General features: G+C 42.0%; 2 protein-coding genes across 2 annotated transcripts in view; both read left to right on the top strand.

Annotated features, from left to right (window-relative positions):
- Positions 1 to 5,324, top strand: part of LOC310790975 (polycomb protein SCMH1-like) — a gene marked incomplete at its 5' end in the record, with an annotated part of 37,402 nt that extends 32,078 nt beyond the window's left edge. Inside the window, 3 exons of the mRNA XM_083652694.1 lie at positions 1,064 to 1,288; positions 1,401 to 1,555; positions 2,629 to 5,324. Coding sequence (XP_083508820.1) covers positions 1,064 to 1,288; positions 1,401 to 1,555; positions 2,629 to 2,754 — 506 coding nt within the window. The 3' untranslated portion in view covers positions 2,755 to 5,324. The remainder of the gene's footprint in view (positions 1 to 1,063; positions 1,289 to 1,400; positions 1,556 to 2,628) is intronic.
- Positions 5,325 to 6,984: 1,660 nt separating this feature from the next.
- On the top strand, positions 6,985 to 15,309 carry LOC310791427 (26S proteasome non-ATPase regulatory subunit 14). The gene is made up of 11 exons (XM_083653125.1): positions 6,985 to 7,115; positions 7,653 to 7,702; positions 8,206 to 8,277; positions 8,435 to 8,554; positions 8,756 to 8,826; positions 11,798 to 11,948; positions 12,120 to 12,227; positions 12,991 to 13,065; positions 13,180 to 13,305; positions 13,432 to 13,494; positions 13,808 to 15,309. Exons 2-11 carry the CDS (start codon positions 7,655 to 7,657, stop codon positions 13,904 to 13,906), a joined length of 933 nt encoding a protein of 310 aa, XP_083509251.1. The 5' UTR covers positions 6,985 to 7,115; positions 7,653 to 7,654; the 3' UTR covers positions 13,907 to 15,309.
- Positions 15,310 to 16,343: the final 1,034 nt, after the last annotated feature.

Raw genomic sequence — 16,343 nt, 5'->3', positions numbered from 1 at the left:
CTTTTCCCTTGTTTCTGTTGAAGTTTGAACTTCTGTAGGTGGAGCTCTTTTTCCCACGGCGCTGGCTTCAGGCCAGGCCGGGGTCAGAAGATGGCTAAGTCAGGAGTCAGGACACTGTGGGTGGTTTAGGGGGTAGGACCATTTTTCATGTTGAAAAATGGTGGCATGCTCGTCTTGGTTTGTTCAGCTATGGTGACGATTGCTGGTCATGCTAACTATGCAGCTCTGCTTCTATTTATAGCGATACCTAGCAGACACCATGTATAACAGTCATGTAAAAGCACTCATGAACTGCTTACAGGATGAATCACTATTGTGTTGCAATGGAGAGCAGCACAATGGACATTTATCAAAATATATATAACATAAGTCATTGTTTCCTATTGAGTGAATCTTCCTCTGTATCAAGGTTATAATAGTTTTGGATTTTTTTCATTCGTTTTTATTTTTATTAGTTTTGACTTTTTGTTTTCAATTTCAGTTTAGTTTTCATTCATTTTTAAGGTGGGTTTGATCGTTTAGTTTATTTTTTATTTTTTGAAAATGCTTAGTTTTAGTTTAGTTTTTATTAGTTTCAGTGTTAGTTTTAGTCTTTTTTGCCCCTTTCCTCTTTTTGTTGTAATATGGGGTGTTTGTCAGGGGTGAAATTCAAAAGGGTCATAACAGATGACAGATCTAGGAAAATAGATTTCATCTCCACTCAAAATACTAGGCTTATTATGTATGAAATACTGTAAACTCTAAAGGACATTTTCTCTTCAATTTTATTTTATTTTAGTTAGTTTTGTAAACACACAATACCGTTTCAGTTAGTTATCGTTTTTTTGTAAAGCTTAGTTTTTGTTTTTATTTCAGTTTATTTCATGTTTTTTCAATTATAGTTTTTGTTTTTTCGTTAGTTTTCGTTAACTATAATAACCTTGCTCTGTATCATCTTCTTTGTTTATATGTCACTTCAGTCACTTGAAGAATGTGTACAGTCCAATACAGCAATGGTTCTGTTTTCTATTGATGTTAACGGGTCCATCTCTCTCTCTCTCTCTCTCACCCGTCCCTCAAGCAGAACCACTGAACCACACTGAGAACGGCTTGTCCAATGACGATTCCACCAAGGACGCCGGTCCCAACACCCGCTCGCTTCGCACCACATCGGACTACCGGGCGCCAAAGGCGGAGCGGCCATATTACCCCGGACAGACGCACACGCCGCCGCCGCCGCCGCTGCGGCGAGTCAACTCCAACCCATCATCGGAACTGGGCCCAGTGCGCACACAGAGACGAGTGGAGGGTAGGGTCTCATGTTTCATCATGGCACCATCATTGGTAAATGTGCTCTGTCAAAAGAAAAACGTTTGATTTGATTGTCCTTGGCTCCTCCCCCCACCCCCCATGCTCTACAGCAGCTAGCTCAACAACAGGCCCAGATCACGCGTCACAGGACAAAGAGGGTTCAGGCCTTGATGTCTCTTCCTGGTCGGTTGATGATGTCATACAGTTTGTGCAAGAGGCGGATCCCCAAACCCTCGGCCCCCACGTCGAACTGTTCAGGAAACACGTGAGTATTCTTTTTATTTTCTGCCACTCAGTTTGTCCCTGTTTTATTAACACAAAGACCAAACTGATCTGAACTGGCTTCCTGGTCTTGTTTACCACTAGACATGGGAATCAAGAACCGGAACCGTTTAGAACCGGTTCCCGATTACTCTCATCAATTATTTTTATCGGTGCCGGCATGTTTTTCAGTTGTGCAGCACATTGCAGAAGCTCATGCATCATGATGTCATGATGTCAATTCAAGATTCAAGATTCAAGATTTTTATTGTCACTCCATGGTACAAGTATCACGTGTGAAATTCTTGTGCTGTGGACTCCGTTTACAACATAGTGCAAATAGTACAAATATAACAAATATAACAGGGCATATGGGTGCAAAAACAACAAGAGACACAACAAGCATAAGGCAGTATAGTGATAAGACAAGTCAGAGACAGTGGCATATTCACTGCACATAGGTGCACGTGTCGGGTGCATACTTTAGACTTTAGTCATGATGTCATGATGTCATGATGTCATCAACGCTGCTGGAAACCTGTAAGGAGTCATGGCAGAGCGGAAGAAAGATGACAACAGTGCTACTTATAACATCTGTAAAATGATCATTTCGAGGTGGAAACACCAGCAATATGTTGAAACATCTTATATCCTTTTCAGAAAAGGAGCATTGTCATTTGTTTGACTGTGTTCAGACTCATGAGAACCATAAGGGAATTGATCAAGAATCGGACCAATAAGCAGAAAATAATGGTTTAATTGGTATCAATAAATTCATATGAATGTTTAGCACCCTGCTCAAGAGATTATAGATCGCATGCTTTTCAATCCCTGTAAATAAACTGAGCTGTTCCTCTGCAACTCGCCACTCCCACACATCAGCCTGGCCTTTCCACCAATCAGCATTTGGATGGACCTAGAGGGAGAGGACACAGCATTTGGATGGACCTATAGGGAGAGGACAGAGCATTTGGCTGGACCTATAGGGAGAGGACGTGTCATTTGGATGGACCTATAGGGAGAGGAAGTGTTTGTAATCTGCTGCCCCCTGCTGACTGCGTGCTGCTCTCTCCACAGGAGATCGACGGCAAGGCTCTGATGCTGCTGCGGAGTGACATCATCATGAAGTACATGGGGCTGAAGCTAGGCCCCGCCCTCAAGCTGTGTCACCACATCGAGAAGCTGAAACAGACCAAGCAATAGAGGATGCACACACACACGCACGCACACACACACACACACACACACACACACACACACACACACAAACACACACACACACACAACAGGGATGTAGCGCAGGGTAAACCTAAATTCACTTTATTTCATTTGTGGAATAGAGGTTACCCAGCTTTTTTAGGCAGACATTTTTATGGCATTAATTCATCATTATGCATTATAGTAGGTCGTTTCAAACAGATATCAGTTATGTGAGCAGAGGCACATAAATTAATGCTTTTCTTCAAATATCGTTGGTTTTGGTTTTTATTGGTGGAGATTTGCCTCATGATGATCACTGATAGGAGGTCATAGTTCATAGTTGGCCCAACTATATCACATACACACACACACACACACACACACACACACACAAACATACGCACGCGCGCACACACACACACACACACACACAGTCAGCGCTCGAGCTTGGAGCAGTTAGTTCAGGTACTGTCTGGCAGCGGTCGACTCCCTGCATGCTTTTAGCAATGCAATAACACAACCTTTCTCACTGATGGCTTCTGCCACAGGATTTGAATTTAATTTATAAAAGCTGGTGGATGTATGAAGTCATTTGAGCGTCATTGTGAGAATACACAGAACGACTGGAGTACCTCAATCACACATGAATAACGGTGCAAACACACCAGACGCTGAGGCGCCTGGAAGCGCAGCCAGTTTCCTTTCGGGAGGTAGACCCTCGTTAACAGATTAGACCGTTCAGACCGGCCGCACCACTTTCAGCATCTGGTCTATTTTTTGTGCGAAACCACGAGCGACTGTGTGAAGCCAGGCAGGAAGTCGGTCCAACTTGTGACCCGGGACACACAGGCCGTGTGAGCAGCGTGCGTGCTAAAAATAGACCGCAGCGGTTGGGTTGCGTCTCGGCAGCGGTTGGGTTGCGTCTCGGCAGCGGTTGGGTTGCGTCTCGGCAGCGGTTGGGTTGCGGTTGGGTTGCGTCTCGGCAGCGGTTGGGTTGCGTCTCGGCAGCGGTTGGGTTGCGTCTCGGCAGCGGTTGGGTTGCGTCTCGGCAGCGCTGAAGCAGGCGCAGAAGTTCAGTCACGCACATGTAGACGGCTAGATGCAGGTGTAGGTTACCGGATCTACTCGCCCTACCGGATGTGCTCGTCTCAGGGTCCCACGACTCCAGACAAAGTTAAACTCTCACAACATTTATTTTCAAAAAGTAAGCCTGGTGTTTATGAGAAATGGCCCTGTAACACTTCAATCATGATCATTAAATGTTTGTATGATTCCTATTTTAATGTTCCCAAATATCCGATGACATCAGTAGCTTAGCTCGTTAGCTAATGTAAAGCTGTCGGACATTTTGCCCACGTGCCCAGGCGTACAGGCAGCCAATCACATTGATCTGGTAGGCGAGCCGAAATTGCAGCAACACCAGCTGCGTCCCGGGGCGTAACCCTTAATCAGTGAACATTTCAAAAACACACATGATACTAACCTGACTCCGCCAGATGGGGCAGTATTGAGTTCACAAGTTCACAACACCACCACCATGTGAAGCAAACCCATCCATCTGGCAGCGTCAGGTGAACATGATACTGGCCTCAAACACATCACGCCTGTTGGCAAAGACATCACGCGTGTTGGCAAAGGCCATGAGATTGTTTTTGTGAGAAAATTCGGCATCAGGTTTACTGAAATATTGGGTATCTTATTTTGGAACAAACCTTTCATCTGTTGTGCTCTGATGTGTGGGGGAAAAAAAATCACTTCTTGGAAGAGAGTTTTTCGACTTGAGCTGTGGGTCTCAATTGAGCACTGATATGATTGTATTCTGCTTTGACAGTCTCAATATCAAACACACACATGCGCGCACACGCACACACACACACACACACACACACACACACACACACACACACACACACACACACACACAATGACTGGAATACTGTAAGTGTTTATATTAAGATAGAGGTCATCAACTGTCAAGTTACAATGCTGTACAGAACGTTGAAGTGCTCCTGAAAGCTTAAGTTTTGTATAATATAATTAAGCCAAAAGATTGTTTTTTTTTTTATATCATTTTGTAACAAAGTGTATCAAACTGTATCAAGTGTATGTGTCATCTATTTTTTTCTGCCTGAAATAGTTTTGTGTGCACCGTCAAATAACTACCTACAGGATGATGATGTATCAGAATACTTATTCACATGTTCTAGTCTTGAAGTATTGATCTGTTTCTGATGGCAGAAGTACTCATTTTCTGAACATTTCAGAACCATTTTCAAACCAAATCATGTCTTTTGTAGCTGCCTCTTCACACCACTGCTCTCCTGTAGTTGTACGAAAGTCGATACTTGAAACTTGCTTTAATGTGAAACTCAGGTTTTAGTAGGGTTTGTTTTTTTAGAAGATCATTAGCAGTTCATGCCCGTGACGATAATATAGAGTGACTGAACATCAACTATGTCTATTTTTTATGCCTCGTCATCAATCGCTCCACAGCATTACTTACGTGTGTATATATAAGAGACTTTTTACTGTACGTTCAACAAAGATGTTTGTTAAATATGTTTGATATGCATTCACACAATTAAACATTTGTTTACATCATCTTAGTGTTTGAGAACCCCAGGCCACCCCCCTCATTATTTATTTACATTTCATTTAACCAGGCAGGGTCAATTAAGAACTCATTCTTATTTACAATCTTTTTGATTTACATTAGGCAAAATGCGCTTTGATGGGAAATTGGGGGCAAAGGGTACATTCAAACAAAAAATGGGGAAACAACATCAAAAGCAGTAGAAGAAGAAGTAAAGTAGTAGAAGTAGTTTAAAAGCAATCCATATGGGAAAAGCATACAAAAGCTGTGTGTGTGGGGGGGTGTCAGGCTCATGGATGTCTTACTTTAGGAGAGTGACAGTCCAATAGGAGTCATTGTTAAGAAGATCAGCCAGTACAAACAATCCAATAGGAGTCATTGTTGGGAAGATCAGCCAGCACAAATGCCTCACCAGCAGGTCATCTCCCAGTAGACTCCTACTTAGCTGTCTGCATCATGAATGACATGTATTGTTTCCTCATTAACCTGATGCAGCATTTGCGTGTATATCCCTCATTTGTGTGAGTTAACGCGGTTCGCGGTCTTAAAGGGATACACACACAAATGCTGCATCAGGTATCAATGGGTTAAGAAGAAAGACACAATCATAGCAGAATGCTGCTTCACATAATTTTTTTGATTGACACTATTTTCTTTCACTCTGTAATTTTCTGTCTGAGCTTTGGTTCAAGAATGTATGTCAATATATACAAATCTTTAAACCACAGAGCAGGTGAAGAGCCGGGGATGTTGCGGTGTAGCTGGTTAGCTCACATATAGGCTACAGCAATAGGCTATTATTTGAAATGCACTGATAAGGGAAAGTTCTACAATTCAATTAAAAATGTAATCATCTCAAAATCTGGAGATCAACATTCCAGTTACGGGTTATATTAATCGCATTGGCCAATCTGCTCAGAAAGGCACAATGAACCACTTCCATTCTGATATTTTCAAAATGAAAGCATGTTTAATTATGTAGCAAATAAAGGTTTGATTTTTTTTTAAATGAGAACACAAATACCAGTTCTTGATGGCTGCATGTAGAAATATAACCAATTGTGAAGCACTCATATTTCCTTATTTTGAGAGTATTACTTACAAAAAGTAAGCTATTTAGTTTAATGGCTATCAAAATCATGTAGGCTATGGATAAGATTGACACAAGCTTCAAACTGAAAGTCACAGCACTCTCAGGCATGAAAAGAGAAGCTTTGGGTTTGATCTTTTCCAGGTTCCAGGTTTCCAGGATGAGGAGTAGAAAGTATGCTACATTAGAATTAAAGTTAAGGTAGGCTACAGTTTATTTTCTTCAAATAATATGTTGTAGCTATTTAGAAATGTCCCCACACTGTCCCAATTTCAGTTCCTGATAGCCACTATGTAGCAGAACCAGTGTAATAATAGCCAAATAATAAAGTAAAAAAACGTAATTCTTATCAAATTCAGGAAATGTTGTCTGTAGTGTGGTTCTGGCTCGAGATACATTGTTTTATAATAATTCTAGCCCTATGCGTTCTGCTGCATTAACCAAATATAATGATTGTGGCGCCCTCCAGTGTCAGAAATGTGCAAATGCCAGAGGAGCTGGAACGAAACACGTCATGTCAGTGCGACAGAAGATATTGTTCAGAGAGCGACAGAATTTCTGATTCAGTCGAGTTCAGACATTTCTTTTACATCCAGCAGGATTAGACGCCAGACAGGATTCAGATAACGCTCGATACTATCTGACTGTTCTCACGACACGATCTGAAAGATTTGATAACAGGTAACTGAACTGAGTTTAACAGGAAAACACTGCGAAACGGAATCAATGTTTGTTCATTTTCTTATGCTAGCTGACGAAGGCTACCATGAGCAAGCTAACAGCAAGTCATTGCTTCTAGGGTTAGCTAATTTGGTTAACAAAACGTTTTTTTAACCCACTAACGCCAACGTTGCATTGCAGCTATAACGGATAAAGGATACGTTGAACCAGAAATTAGATTCAAGATCAAGATTAATTTTAATAGTCATAGTGAGTATTATAGTAATTAGATTACAAATGATGAATTTGATTTAGTGCAAATATGCAGTGCAGCGGTCACATCAACAGCAGAAGATGGAGCAAAACAGAAAACCAATCTCAAATTACAAAGTGTAAAGTAAAAAAAAAGTAATTTAAAGTGACATAAAGTGACATATAATTGTGTGTGTGCGTGCGTGCGTGTGTGTGTGTGTGTGTGTGTGCGTGTGTGCGTGCGTGCGTGCGTGCGTGTGTGTGTGTGTGTGCGTGCGTGCGTGCGTGCGTGCGTGTGCTTCACAGATATGGAACGGCTGCTGAGGCTTGGAGGCGGGATGCCTGGGCTTGGTCAGGTAGGTTTGATTGAGAGTGAGACTGTTGGTTTTTCCCAGTGTTTTGATTTTATAGTCAATAGATAATGCTAACGTTACCTCTTTGTGTCATCATGTTTCCCCTCTCTTCTTTAAACGACCATATCCTCACATAAAATGTCCTCTATTTATGTTGACTTTTTTGAGTTGGATGATTATGAGAAACTTTGTGAGTTTGAGTTGTGTGTTAAGTTGAGTTGTGTTTTAAGAAAGGAACCTTCTTCACAGAACATTTGATCTGCCAGGCCTGTGGGAGCAAAGGCAGAACGTTTTGTTTAGAAAGTGTTTCTGGAATATGTTGACTTGTGATTTAGTTGTACCACTATAATAGCATTGGTTTATGTTGTATTGTGTATTTTGTGTGTCTTGTAAGCCAATGAGGGCTGGGCCCCGCAAAAGGTGCATGACACAAAAATAAAAAATATTCAATCAAATAATTAATCATTAATTAATTGAACAGCTACTGTGCTTGGTTTGACTCCCAGGGCCCCCCTACAGACGCCCCTGCTGTGGACACAGCAGAGCAGGTCTACATTTCCTCTTTGGCTCTTCTCAAGGTACCGTAAGCACATTACAACTGCACGGTGAAAAAATAAGTTATATTTATTTGAGCATTGTCAGTTGCTATCCTGTCACATGACTCCAATATTCATTTGAGCATTGTCAGCTGCTATCCTGTCACATGACTCCATGTATGTATTTGATCCATGTTAGATGCTGAAGCATGGGCGTGCCGGTGTGCCAATGGAGGTGATGGGTTTGATGTTGGGAGAGTTCGTTGACGACTACACAGTGCGAGTGATCGATGTGTTTGCCATGCCCCAGTCAGGAACAGTATGTATCTTTCTCATATCAACATTATGCGCCACTGTGGACATTTCAAACTACTAGCCACCTATGTAGTTAATAGTTAAGGTATTCAAAGTTGGGTTAACAACAGTTAAGGTATTCTGATGTAGTTGGTAGTTTTAAAAGAAACTGTGTATTACAACATTGGGATTTGCTTGTAGTTGTTGACAATTCTCTACCCAACAGGGTGTGAGTGTTGAGGCGGTGGACCCAGTGTTCCAGGCCAGGATGTTGGACATGCTGAAGCAGACTGGCAGGTAAAACGCTTATACATATACATATACCGGTACATACCGGTATACTCTGCCTATTTTTAAATCCAAGCTAAAGACCTTTATGTTTACTCTTGCTTTTAACTGCTACTAAACTACTGCCTCTCTCGGCCTGTAATTTTAAAAAGATTTTTCCTGTACATTTCCAACAAATGGACTGTACATGTAATAATAATACTGAAGAGTGCCTTGTAACTTATTTAAAACAGAAATAATGTTTCATGTTTGTTAATTTGAGTATATATTTTAACTAAAACTGTCGGCTGTGTTTTTTATGTGTTTTTTATATGTGCATTGCTTTGCTGCTTGTTTTTTCGATTATTTTTTTGTAAAGCACCTTGAATTGCCTTTGTGTATGAAAGGTGCTATATAAATAAAATTTGACTTGACTTGACTTGACATACATATACATATATATACATATACATACATACATATACTTATACATATACATATACATATACATATACCGTAAATTCCGGACTATAAGCCGCGGCTTTTTTCCCGTTTTTTGGCCCCTGCGGCTTATATAACGGTGCGTCTTATCTATGGATTTTTTCAGAAAAAAAAAAAAAAAAAAAAAAAATCTCTCTTTTTTAGCACTCTTTCTAACTATAAATCCACTTCTGTTTTAATTTCCTCTCTTGCCCTCTTTTCACCACACCGCGGACACTGTGTGCACTGTAAAAATAAACAACGGTGGTGTTGTGTTATGTTGTTTTGTTGAAATGTTGTAATACGGTAAATGGGAGCTTCCTCAAACAGCCATCTCTTCCCGACAATCCCCTCTGTGCGTGACCACTTACATATGGTAATTACGGTAAGCAAACGGCCACTCGGGCAACAACTCCCTCCCCCGACTACCAGGAGAAAATCACAAACTTCGGCGAATTCACACAAAGGAAGATCAAGGAATATTCACAACAAGACGAGCAGTAGAAGCAACACTCTCACTTACCATGGGGAAGGTACGCAGAAATTCACACGAGGCAGCTTTCAAGTTGAAAGCAGTCAATCTCGCATTAAAAGAGAGCAGCCGCCGATCAAACAGAGCAGCCGCGCGTAACCTGGGCAAAAGGGACTGTCCGTCCGGGGGAGAACTACTGAACAACTCCCTCCCGACTATCAGGAGAAAATCACAAACTTCGGCGAATTCACACAAAGGAAGATCACGGAATATTATAGGAGTGTGAAAACATCCACAATTACCAACGGGTTCCAAAACGCTGGACTGCTGCGGGATGAAGAGGATGACGCCACGGGGACTGCCCCCTAGTCCGATACCTCACGAGTCCGATACCTCACGAGTCCGACACCTCATGGTTTTGGGTTAGGGTCTGGGGGAGGTTAGGTTTAGGCGTGGGGGTGGGAGAGGTTAGGTTTTGGGTTAGGGTCTGGGGGATGTTAGGTTTAGGCGTGGGGGTGGGAGAGGTTAGGTTTTGGGTTAGGGTCTGGGGGAAGTTAGCCTCTTTTTTCGGACTCGTGAGGTGTCGGACTCGTGAGGTATCGGACTCGTGCCATGGCACCTGAAGGAGAGAGGAGAGTGGTTGACGAAGCCACCCTGAACCTGTTCGTTTCCGACACTGAAGATGAGGACTTTGGTGGTTTCAGTACGCAGGAAGAAGAGGAAGACGAGGATTAGTGACTTGACTTCTCTGGTTACAGGTTTGCTGCACATATACGGTAGCCTATTGTTGTGTGATTTTGTCTGGGGATTAGTGACCTGACTTTTGTTTTGTTTTGTTGAAATGTTAATAAATGGGAGCTTCCCCAAACAGCGATCTCTTTCCCGACATTCCTCTCTGTGCACGAACCCTTTCATATGGTAATTAAACATCAAAACACCCGCGGCTTATAGTCCGGTGCGGCTTATAGAAGAAAAAAATAGTCAATTTTGGTCCCGCGGCTTATACACCGGTGCGTCTTATAGTCCGGAATTTACGGTACATACATATCACATCACTAGGGATGCACCTTTTGAAACATTTCTTTAGGTTCAGTGTTTGCCCACTTTGACAAAGAAATTCCTGATATTCATGAATAATTTGGTTAAAAAAGAACGAAAGAAAAAAAATCCAGCTTTTTAGAAATGCAAACGTGTGCATTTTTCTGAGGCCCTTTTGTGAACCAAAAAAATTATCGTCATAAATCAGATAGCAAAAAGATGCTCATTGGAGCTATTCACCTTATTCACCACGCCCACTTTTTCTCTCTTCCGCGTTACACGCAATTGTATTTGTTCTTCCAGTTCAGCGCTAGTTGGCGGCCAATTTCAAAACAAAACGTCACTATAATAATGAATGAAGTTTGGCAGCATTCAGAATTAAGCTACACTGCGGCCAACTTCATTTACATGTTCATAGCGTTACTGCTGCGAGGAGCCGATGGCTGTACCCGGTCTGCATTTAACGTTAGTTACAAAAGCACGTCGACAGTGTTTTCTCATTGCCAGTAGGGTTTGACAGATAGCTAGTCCGACCGGTGTCAGCACAGTCAGCGCTCCCGGTCCTCGCTGCTCGTTAAAGATTTCCAATAGGCGTTATTCTGATAAACTGGTCACATATATGTTACGTTCTCACCCGAAAAATATTAAAACTTTAAAACCGTTTTTTTTTAGCTTGAAAACAGCTTTTTGGCATGTCTAAATGACTGCGGTAGGCGTACTCTACTTCCGTGTTTAAAACCGGAAAGACGATTACAAAATGACGTCATGCAGAAGCGTCCTTGTATGGGCAAAGAATAAGGTGAATAGTGTGATCCCTTAAATCAGGCATGTCCAAAGTCTGGCCCGGGGGCCAATTGCGGCACGCAGAACGATTTTAAGCGGCCCTCGACTTGTCTCTCAAAATGATATACCGGTATCTTATTCTTTGAATGAATTGAATAAGAAAATGTAGGCTATTTTGCCTGTAGTAATGGAGCCTCCTGTGGCCCCTCCCCTCTGCCCTCTGAACAGGCCTGAGATGGTGGTGGGCTGGTACCACAGTCACCCTGGTTTTGGCTGTTGGCTGTCGGGGGTGGACATCAACACACAGCAGAGCTTCGAGGCGCTGTCAGAGCGAGCGGTCGCAGTGGTGGTCGACCCCATTCAGAGTGTCAAAGGAAAGGTAGGGATGTATGGCTGCTGCAAATAATCATTTGGATTTATTAGATATATATCAATAGTTCTCATCTTTTTACATGCATTAACAATTCATTTTGAATACTGAGTGGATTATAAGTAACTTGTCTTTCGGGAGCTAAGCTGATTTAACGCGAGGCAACTTGCTCTTCTACAGGTTGTAATCGATGCCTTCAGGTTGATCAATGCCAACATGATGGTGTTGGGCCATGAACCAAGACAAAGCACATCAAACCTGGGTCATCTGAACAAGCCCTCTATCCAGGTAACACATTGTTTCAGGAGACACCACCTCGGTTACACGTGAATTTCTTTTCAAATGGCTTAATAGTGGGGTCCACGGGGCTCTGTCTGGTGGTACGATAGAGATACAGTAGATATTTATTTATTTATTTTTTACAGACAACAGTTTTACATAATACACATTAAGCCTGAGGAGTAGGCTTGTGCCGATTTTCAGAAATATCGCGATATTCAGGAAATATCACAATTTTGAAAATCTACTTTCAGAGGCTGCAGCGGGCTCAGTTTTCTGGTGTCAGATGAAGACCTGAAGCTAACATGACATGTCAACCAACCATGTCATGTTAGCTTGTCAGGAAGGTGGCTAAATAATAACCATGTCATGTTAGCTTGTCAGGAAGGTGGCTAAATAATGTTCCAAAGTTAGGCAGGCTTTTGACGAGTGAAAAACATTTCCAAAGGGGTCCTCTTTTTCACAGCTTGTGTGTGTGTGTGTGTGTGTGTGTGTGTGTGTGTGTGTGTGTGTGTGTGTGTGTGTGTGTGTGTGTGTGTGTGTGTGTGTGTGTGTGTGTGTGTGTGTGTGTGTGTGTGTGTGTGTGTGTGTGCGTGCGTGCGTGCGTGCGTGCGTGCGTGCGTGCGCGTGTGTGTGTCCGTTTTGAACCAGTAGCCTTATGTTGTTATTTAACCTCTCTGATGCTATTTACCCAGATCAGATGATGGTGAGCCGAATGCAAAGGCTGTATATCAAGTTGACTGATCTTAACTCTGGGTTTTGATGTTTTCAGGCTCTAATTCATGGACTCAACAGACATTACTATTCCATCACCATCAACTACAGGAAGAACGAGCTGGAGCAAAAGGTTTGGATCACACACCAAACATATGGTTTCTCTCCGATGTGTTCAGCTGAACATACATATGGTTTCTCTCTGATGTGTTCAGCTGAACATGTGAAACATGACTTTCATCATTAGATGCTGCTGAACCTGCATAAGAGCAGCTGGATGGAGGGCTTGACCCTGCAGGACTACAGCGTGCACTGCAAGCACAATGAGACCATTGTCAAGGAAATGCTGGAGCTGGCTAAGAACTACAATAAGGTAAACCTGCTGGACTTGAGGGATTTTAGACTTTTCCAACCAGATTTACACACCAGTGAAGACATGCACACACAGCCCGGCTCTCCCGAGCATCTAATAATGAAATACTGGTGTCTTTCCACCCAGGCTGTCGAGGAAGAGGATAAAATGACCCCAGAGCAGTTGGCCATCAAGAATGTTGGAAAACAGGTAACAATGACATTTCAAGTTGCAGCAAAATGTTCATGTATCCTGACTTTTAAAATGTTAATTCCAGGGCCAATGTTTGTGACTCATGTTGGTGGTGATGATCTATCAAGACAGAAGGCCAGCGTGTGCAGAGAGTAGAGGATCTGTAGATCAGGGCGGTTTTTTTTAACAGTTGACTATGTTTGTAGAAGGAAGTTTGTGAAGAGACAAGTAAAAACGTGAAATATGTTGAGCACAAATCACAGCCCATACTGGCTTTTTCCTTGTTGTCCTTTTCTCTCTCTAAACTTGTGCTCCTCTGTCGCTCCTGCAGGATCCAAAGAGGCACCTGGAGGAGCATGTCGACGTCCTGATGACATCTAACATCGTTCAGTGCCTAGCTGCCATGTTGGATACTGTCGTTTTCAAGTGAGGGCCCCCAAACTGCTGTGTTGCCAGAGTTGCCTAAGTTGCAGAGTTGCCCAAGTTGCAGAATTTGTTAATATTGTTAATAATGTTAATATTGCTTTTCGTGCCTCCACCGGCAATAGCCCTGGCTAGAGGCATTACTGTATGTTTCCGGGTTGCCCATCCGTCTGTATGTCCGTCTGTCCCATGCTCGTTAACGCGATACCTCACAAATGCCTTGAGGGAATTTCTTCAAATTTGGCTCAATTGTCCACTTGGACTCAAAGATGAACTGATGGTGGTCAAAGTTCATGGTCACTGTGACCTCACGACCGCCTGTTCCATGCTCGATAATGCAATATCTCAGGAACGCCTTGAGTGAATTTCTAGGGGGTTAGGGGAAAGGAGCCGTAGCTAGGGATAGGAAGGTCGTAGATAGTCTGGGTTCGAGGGGTGAGTAGGACCATTTACTCTGTTGAGGTTCCCCCAAACATTGTCTAAAGTGTCATGAGGCTGAATGGCCACACCACTCCACCGTGGGCTTCAAGGTATTTGTGCTTATGAGTCTGGACAGACATGGATGTAGATGCAACTTCACCTGTTGATGGAGGCAAACAACCACGAGGTGCTTATTTCTACTTCTGCTTTATACATTATCTCCTGCTTTATGTCTTCTGCTTTATATCTTCTGCTTTATGTCGGGGCTGGATGGTGATTCAGTGATGTAGTTTGTTGTCTTCTATCGTGATGATTTGGACCGGAGCTATTTTTTCCCAAACACATTTCTGCTGTTTAGTTTGAAGACAGAAGTTTTATTTGAAAACTGATGGAATGAAGGGTGGCGGAAGTATTATTTGAACATTCTCAGTTTTGTTTGACATCACACCTAACATGACCGTTCGAAGAGATGAACATTATCATTATTTGTGTCTGTTGTGATTTGTTTCCCGTTTCTGTACCACTCTTACTTTTTGTTTTGCTAGAGATGTTTTTTTCTTTCTTTCTTTTTTTTATAGTTTTTATATGTGGTTGTATTATGCTAATGTGTGCCATGTAATTCCTTCACTTATACTTTGTTAAAAAGGAAGAATAAATATATTCATGATACTGTTGCAACCCGCTTTCTTTTATATAAGTAAATGTATGTATGAAATGATGAACATTGACCACTCGTTTCTGATAGGAGTATGTGTGCCAAATACTTACTTTCATTACTACCATGTTTTTCTTGAAGAAAATTGTGGCTTTGTGTTATGGATCTTATCATGTTGGATCACTCATTGATGGCTTAATGGTCGAGCACAAGGCTAAGTAACTGATTCTATGGTACCTGGTATTACCTGGTCAGAGATGGGAAGTAACTAAGTACAAATACTTTGTTACTGTACTTGAGTAGGATTTTCAGGTATCTGTACTTTACTGAGTATTTATTTTTCTGACAACTTTTTACTTTTACTCTACTTTTAAAGTCTGGAATTGCTGAACTAAAAAGTTTACAATCTGATCCAAAACCATACACCTTGTCCATTAGGCCAGGTGATTTGACTGCTCACCTTTCCTGTTTGCCTACTGTCCCCTCTCTAAATAAAGGCAGAAATGCCCCCCGAAAAATCATTAAAAAAAAAAGTGCAGGATATTTACTGAAGATTTTCAGGCTCTTAAGTCTGGTAAAGAACTCCCTAATTGTGAAGCGCAACTTTCTTTTTCAAATCACACACTCATATTCCTCTCTTATCTCCTTCATGTCAGACCTACTTCAACAGTCACAGATCAAAGTTTAAAGCTACAATATGAAAACAAGTGGAAGTGGACTATTCGGTTGTTAAGACTGATGACAGACGTTCACCCCGCATCACCTCCGGGAGTCCGGGGCCAAGCGGCACCGCTCCTCATTCACCTCATTCAAAACAACTAGGGCGGAACCCGTGAATCTTTTTAGATATATTTTTATAAATATTTTTTTAACTTAACGTAACTTTTATAGATAATCTGTTTAGACTTAGCGCCAAACTTTGTTTTTCTACGTATTTTCCCAGAATTGTAATGTACCTTATTAACTGCAGCCATTTCCTCTTCTCTGAGGTTCTACCACTTTGTGTGGTGTGGTTTTTACAATTTGCAAAGTGATCCTGTGGGCCGGATTGGACCATTTGGCGGGTCGGTTCTGGCCCCCAGGCTGTATGTACAGGTGCTGCAAACTATAGCAGCTGCTTTCAGCACCATGATACTTTGAACATGTGTTCAGTGTCATTGTTCATCAGTCTATGTATTCTGTATCTGTCCCTTGAAGTAAATCTGAACTAAAATAAATAATTCATGTATTCAGCCAGTGTTAAATACAGAACCTTATTTCACAAGCTGAGATTGAGTGCAAGTATATTGATTAACGTTAGTACTTTTATACGGCAACAGGCTTGGCAGCTTGAGTTGCAGGCAAAGTCATTTAAAGATGCTATAAAACA

Source organism: Poromitra crassiceps (genome assembly GCF_964638095.1).
Source record: "Poromitra crassiceps genome assembly, chromosome: 16".
In the NCBI taxonomy this organism is placed as follows: Eukaryota; Metazoa; Chordata; class Actinopteri; order Beryciformes; family Melamphaidae; genus Poromitra; species Poromitra crassiceps.
The sequence above is the reverse complement of the archived record's forward strand: the minus strand, read 5'-3'. Positions and strand labels throughout refer to the sequence as shown.

What these genes read in the sequence shown, in the direction of transcription:
- LOC310791427 (XM_083653125.1), top strand. Translation starts at nt 7,655, where the DNA reads ATGGAACGGCTGCTGAGGCTTGGAGGCGGGATGCCTGGGCTTGGTCAG. An exon ending in TGAACAAGCCCTCTATCCAG is followed by an intron (nt 12,228 to 12,990) that starts GTAACACATTGT and finishes TGATGTTTTCAG; the next exon opens with GCTCTAATTCATGGACTCAA. An exon ending in TCAAGAATGTTGGAAAACAG is followed by an intron (nt 13,495 to 13,807) that starts GTAACAATGACA and finishes TCGCTCCTGCAG; the next exon opens with GATCCAAAGAGGCACCTGGA.